The sequence below is a fragment of the Sphaeramia orbicularis genome, chromosome 21 (genome assembly GCF_902148855.1).
Source record: "Sphaeramia orbicularis chromosome 21, fSphaOr1.1, whole genome shotgun sequence".
Lineage (NCBI taxonomy): Eukaryota > Metazoa > Chordata > Actinopteri > Kurtiformes > Apogonidae > Sphaeramia > Sphaeramia orbicularis.
This window is the reverse complement of record NC_043977.1, coordinates 21,032,433-21,039,050: the sequence shown is the minus strand read 5'-3', so window position 1 is coordinate 21,039,050 and position 6,618 is coordinate 21,032,433. Positions and strand designations below refer to the sequence as shown.

The following is a 6,618-nucleotide window of genomic DNA, read 5'->3' as shown; positions in this document are numbered from 1 at the left end:
AAGTCGCTTTGGAAAAAAGCGTCTGCCAAATGCATAAACATAAACATAAACATAATACAATAGAATAGATAGAATAGGTTGGATATGATAGAATAGAATAGAATAGAATAGAATAGAATAGAATAGAATAGAATAGAATAGGTTGGATATGATAGGATAGGATAGAATAGAATAGAATAGAATAGAATGGAATAGGTTGGATAGAATAGAATAGAATAGAATAGAATAGAATAGAATAGAATAGAATAGAATAGAATAGAACATAATACAATACAAGGTGCCCAGTAGCTCACATAAAATCCAAATTAACACCAATACAAGAATATACACTATATATAAAAGTTTGCATTGTAAAGTAAAATAAGAAGCGCATAAAAGACAATAAAAAAAGTGGAGCAGCACTAATAACAAGGCAACTGTATTATTGATTAGATTAGATTCATAGGCCATTCTGTTTCTTCCTTTTTTGTGCTGCTCACAATGAAAAGAACAAAAAATTCTGTGCTTATAATACAAAAATGTGAATGTGGAATTATAATGTGTGTTCCAGACAGTCTCGTGGTTGGTTGGCCAATGGCGCTGCTCGGGGTCAGTGGGCCAGAGGGGATTGCTGAGCAGAAATCTGAAACTTAAAGGGCCTTTCAGCTGACTTCATAGTGTACATACATACATGGTATATCTGTATTATTGCTTTATTAATTCTTTGTCCATTCAGAGTCTATATGAATGCAGCTTTCGGATATTGTGAAAGATGATATTCCATTTGCGCAGATTAAAGAGTGTACTTTTGAAAAGCTTGGGTGTGGTGGTGGTGGTTTTACTTTAATACGTCAGCTATTGTTCATCTGACCACTGGCCTGTGTGTCTGATTTTCCTTTTGATCCAACCATGTCTGATGCCTTCGGCCCAATGACCCATGCTGTCTGTTTGGGGAGCGTGACACTGGCCCCGAGCTAAATCAGCCTTTTGTCTGCTCTCATAAGACAAGTCTCCCTGCTTGGCAGAACACAGGACTCGGGCTCAGACTGAAGCTTAGCCCATTGAGGTACTGAGAGGCTGGAAGCAGGTGCTGGTAAAGGTGTGAGGCGGCAGTTCCTCATGCATTACTGATTTCTGACAGACCATAAATCGAATTGCAAAGACTGCAAAGAAGAAAAAGGGGATATTTGAAAGGGGGGAACTAAGAAAAAGCTTACACATCTTCAATCATTTCCCTTTCAAAGCAGCCATTCTCAAGAAACAAAAAGAAAAGTTACAAGAGGTGAACAGGAAAGTTGGTAAGTGAGGCTGTGGTCTGCAGATGCAGGTCCACCACAGTCGTCACATGACGTGGATTTCCGCTCTGACACATTTTGCTGTTGGCTGCACAGCAGGGCAGGGCCACACAATCACTCCACAGCAGCAGCAGCAGCAGCAGCAGCAGCAGGATATGATGGTGCTTTGAGGACTACTCTACCATGCAGTCCACCATGAATTTCAATGGACTTCAACGCCAGGGCAGCCAAGAGAATAACAACCTGGATAATACTCTGAGGAAGAAAAGTTCTCTGTGGTACCGCCGTTCACTGAGAGGAAGCAGTGATCGACACCGACAGAACACAGGAACAGTACCCAGAGTGTGCAAGGTGAGACAATAACTTATGTGTGATATGATGAAGGACTTTAGAAAACAAACACACATGCAATCTAGGTTGGATACTACTGAATGTAAATAAAAATACAACAATATATAAAAGCTGATATGTTTTATTATAATTCAAAGCTCATAAAACTTCCGTGAAACAGTTCAGTAGTTAACCACAGTGATTTACTTGGTAACCACAAATGCATCAGCAGTATGCAAAAGCTTTTTAACTATTTTAATCTTTTGACTTATGTAACACTGTGAGATTGACATTTCCTCATATATTTAAGACTCTAAATAGCTGTACTATTTACAGAGGAACTGCATTTTTTTTCTCTTTACAGCCCAAACGGTCCAACTCACTGGTTAATTACTCTGACCCGCAAAGGTAAATATATCAGTACTGTGTGTGTGATTATTACAAGTAGAAACTTCCTTTAATAGTCTGCACAAAAATTATCATTGCATTTTTTTCTCTTTATGCGCCATGCCCTGCAATTTACCCTGCTCCTGCCTTAACCAGTGAATTTCCTCATTGTGTGATCAATAAAGTTTCATCTTCTCTTATTTTATCAATGCTTTTTTACTGAAACCGAATTAAGTGCTGAGAATGCTGTTGTTTTCTTTTGCACAGGACCACAATTGTGTTAGAGAAGCAGGACAATGAAACATTTGGCTTCGAAATTCAGGTGAGCCTCATAATTGTGCATATATTTAACCCATAAAGACCCAAATATACACCAGTGACCAAAAGCATCTACTGATCTAAAATGTTTAATAACTTTAGAGCCCCTAATCCTATCAATACATGTAAATAATTGCTGTAAAATACAGTTTGTCATCTTTTCATGGTCATCAGATATAACCCATTTGGACGTTCAGAGGCTCTGTAGTGAAGGTGGAAACGCTGTCATCTTCTACAGCATTGATTCACCAGTAAAACCCATAGATTTGATCAATGACAGTGGATGGAAACACTTGTTTTTAGTTCAGTTAATGATATATTTTTGTGAAAAAGTCACTTTTTCTCAAGTTTTCTCTGTTTTTGGTATGATAACTCTCAAATGGAATCTCAGTGTGATGATTAAAGTGCATGACGAATAAGGAAAATACCTGATTTTAACTGAAAAAAATGCAAAATGAAGAGTATTAGATTATGATAAATCTGGATATATCGCTTAAGAAAGGTTAAATAGGAAGAAAAATTAATTTGGGAACTGACACAAAAGTAGCTCTGGGTCTTTATGCGTTAAACTAAAGTATCTGACCATCTTTTGTCAATAGTCATGTTCTTTTTTTTATCTCTGGCATTGTTTATTTTTTCTAAGTATTGTTTTCCCAGTTCTTATGACAGTGATGTCTCCTTTTGCAGACATATGGACTGCAACTGAAGAACAGCGCAGATGTGGAAATGTGCACGTTTGTGTGCAAGGTGCAGGAGGACAGTTCTGCAGAGAGTGCAGGCCTAACCGCAGGTGAACCTCCTCTATCTGACACACCTATCGCACCTCATCTGACCTTTCCGATGTACAGATACATAAATTCTTGTAAACACTACATATACGGCTCCAACACACCCACACACAGTGAAGTAATGCAAATTTCTGTTGTACTCTTGTAAAAAAGTTCCTGTTTCTTGCATCCTCATTTACCGTAGGGGATATAATAGTCACTATCAACGGCGTCAGCATCGAAGGATCATCCCATCAGCACATCATTGAACTGATAAGACAATCCACCAACAGTCTAAAGTGAGTGAACTGAATAATAACTTATTTTACTGTTACAGCTGTAGAACCAGTGTTGAATGAAGTACTCACATCTTTTACTTAAGTAATATGAAAATACTCCACTACAACAAGAAGTATCAGAAAAATGTACTGAAAGTGTGAAATGAGAAAAGTAGTCATTGTCTCTGTCAATGTTTTACTAATATATCTGGTGTTTTTATATTCATTTTACTCCTGCATTAATGCGTATGTTGTATTTTACTACTGTACATGTTCATGTTTAAGCTCATTTTAAGAACTTGATTTGCTGTTGATAATTTAACCTACATAAATGCCTCATATCAGACTCAGACTCAGTTTTCTTGTCACTTGATCAATGATACATGATAGAACGAAATGTAGTTACCCAAGTCTCGGTTTGTAGCATAAGAAGATAAGAATAAAATCTAAAATAGAATAAGTAAACAGTAAGTAGTTTTGGCATAAAATATGCAAAACTATGCAAAAATTATATTAAAAAAAAAAAAAAAAGATAAATAAATAAAATAAAATCATATACATTTTTAATATGTAAAAAATGTCACTGTATGCAGCAACAGCAGCAGTTAAAGTGGTGGTGCCTATATGTTTGTAATGTTACTGTCCTCTTAGAACTATTTACCTGTAGCTCAGCTGTTTTTTAAGTAACAGGGATGAAGAATTTTCTCAATCACATGTTTCAGTTAATCACAAACATACAACATCATCTCACATATAGTTATGAAGTAGATGAAAAATGTGAAAGTGACTAAAACTGTCTCAAAGAAAAACTTAAGTATAGTAGAAGAACCTGAAATGTGGACTTAAATACAGTATGTAGGTATGTTAAATAGAGAAAAAAAAAGAAGATAAATAATGAAGTACACTCCATGCATAATAAAGCAGAGTACTTTGTGGTCAAAGTAAATGTGATCATGTGTTTGTGATTCCAGGATGGAGACTGTATGTGGGACAGCAGTGAAGCAGATAGAGTTGGAAAAGAAGATGAACTTGCTTAAGGTGTGTCTCTTTTACTCAGCCCATGTCTGTTGTTGACATAGTGCACCTTTGTGGTTATAATAAACATCCTTAAAACAACTGCTGTTAAACCACACAAACCCACCCCGGTCTGATTAAAGGATAAACCGACTAATATTATTAAATGACCTAATCTTACACCACAGATGAAAGGTGCAGCCTCGTTTTAGATGCTGTCTTTGCAGTCTTTATGTGAATGAAGAGAGTTACCCTAAATAAAACTGTTTTTTTTCTCTTCTTTTCGCCCATACAGCAATCACTACGTGAGAAACTGATGGAGCTGCAAACACTTACATTACAGGAAAATCGGCTACTGCGAGGTAAGAGAGTTGGCCCAGCTGCCAGACCACAGCACTTCCTTTCTCACAATCATAGTCGTATTGCTGATGTTACACACTTCATCACGCGAACTGAAGTGTAAACTTCAGATAAATTACAGAATATGAAGGAGTTCCCCTGAGAAATACACTTAAAAGCTGCTGACGGATTTCCTGTTTCAAACTTCTTAGCAACAGCAACTTTTACTGAAAGGAGCTTCATTATGTTTTCAGGTAACACCAATAACTGCAGCCTCCACCCCTCGACAGACTCAGCTCTGAGTTCCCCATCAGGCCACTGTGGCCGTCGGTTTTCTAGTAGCAGCAGCTACAGGAGTGTGATGACAGACGACAGTGACCAGATCAGTGTGTTTGACGATCTGAACTCACCCAGCCCCTTAAGTGCAGCCAGCACCACAGAAGACGGCTGCTTCTTCACTAGAGATTTCACCTCACAAGACAGAAGATTTTCCTCCTCCAGCCACCACCATCATCATCATCATCATCAAGCCCTCAGCCGCTCCAGCAGCTCCAGCCTGGCAGGAAGCAGCAGCTCACTGTCCCCGAGCTGGGACGAAACCAGGATCTCGTCCTTGTTTGGTACCTTGCCCAGGAAAGGCAGGAGAGCCAGCGTCCGTAAACACATCTTCAAGTTAATTCCTGGACTTCAGAGATCAGTTGAAGAAGAGGAGACAGGAACGACTACTCAGTGACAGACAGACACAGTCATAAAGCATATACCTTCATTTGTCACATTTAGGTGAATGCATAAAGGATGGACACTGAGGAACCAGTGACTGGTTAAGAACAAAGTATACACACATTAATACCCTTCAGTGTGAGCTTGCCTCACTATACAGACTTTGCAATTGCACAAAAGCATTACTCTACTGGGAACAAATGCTTGACCTGCTTGACTCAATGTGTGCTTACAATGTATGTTGTTATCCTGTAGCTTGAATTGAAAACTGACTTCCTCCTGTGCTATTATTAATCATTGTGTATTTAGCATTAATCATAAAAGCTGTACTGTAGCCCTTTAAGTGTGATCACACACTGTGATCTAATATGTACAGTATGTGACAAACATTTCTGACATTTTAGGCCAGATCAGTAATTGAGCAGCACTTACATCACATTCAGGTGCTCAAAACCAAAACCAAAGCGCTACACTGTATAGATAGCTGCTCAGCTAAAAACAGGATGTGGGTATGAGAGGCACTAGTAAACTCTTTCATTTTTCAGGACATGCATCTTAGTTTCAATGCTCAGACGCACTGAAACTGCTGTTTGTAAATTGTGAATGTACAGAAATGTGTGCTGTACTTTCAGTGACAAATAAAATAGAAACTCTGTGAACTTTAAAGGTTTTTGAGTCATGATTTAAATATTTTGCAGAATCAAATTTATCAAGTATGATCTAAATCCAAGAGCTTCTTACATATATTTGTTCAATTTAACAAACCCACTAGAATTTTCTTTGAATAATAGATGCAAATACAGGTACAGATACACATGCGCACGTTAAAGCCACAGTTTCAGTCTGTGATATTAGTAGCCACTAAAAACCAAAGACATCTGTTGAATTTCCTGAGGGCTCTGCCCAAAGGGTCAGTTCTATCTAATCTAATTTAATGTTATCTGATTAAACTAATTTAAATACTCCTCATACATACACTCTCCCACCCTTACACACATTTACACATACTCTTTTTCTTTTATTTGTTTATATTTTTGTTGTACTTAGTCTATTTTTATTTTTATCATCTTTGTTTATGTTAATGTTGTAATGAGGTGAGATTAATTTTATAAATTCCAGGGGGTTTTCTGATCTCACCTGCACAATCTGTTTCTTTGCTTGTCCTAATGTTTGATTTGTTGTTGTGTGCAA

The 6,618-nt window shown here is 37.6% G+C and overlaps 1 protein-coding gene across 1 annotated transcript; it reads left to right on the top strand.

Moving 5' to 3' along the window:
• The first annotated feature begins 994 nt into the window (after nt 1-994).
• cytip (cytohesin 1 interacting protein) lies at nt 995-6,210 on the top strand. Its single transcript, XM_030124267.1, has 8 exons — nt 995-1,625; nt 1,969-2,012; nt 2,259-2,313; nt 2,997-3,099; nt 3,282-3,375; nt 4,326-4,392; nt 4,664-4,730; nt 4,962-6,210. The coding sequence occupies exons 1-8, from the start codon at nt 1,458-1,460 to the stop codon at nt 5,438-5,440; spliced, it is 1,077 nt and encodes a 358-aa protein (XP_029980127.1). The 5' UTR covers nt 995-1,457; the 3' UTR covers nt 5,441-6,210.
• Nucleotides 6,211-6,618: the final 408 nt, after the last annotated feature.

Excerpts from the sequence above, each read along its gene's own strand:
- cytip (XM_030124267.1), top strand. The coding sequence starts at position 1,458 with ATGCAGTCCACCATGAATTTCAATGGACTTCAACGCCAGGGCAGCCAA. Across the intron at positions 3,100-3,281 it reads GAGTGCAGGCCTAACCGCAG|GGGATATAATAGTCACTATC; the intron begins GTGAACCTCCTC and ends CATTTACCGTAG. Across the intron at positions 4,731-4,961 it reads GGAAAATCGGCTACTGCGAG|GTAACACCAATAACTGCAGC; the intron begins GTAAGAGAGTTG and ends TTATGTTTTCAG.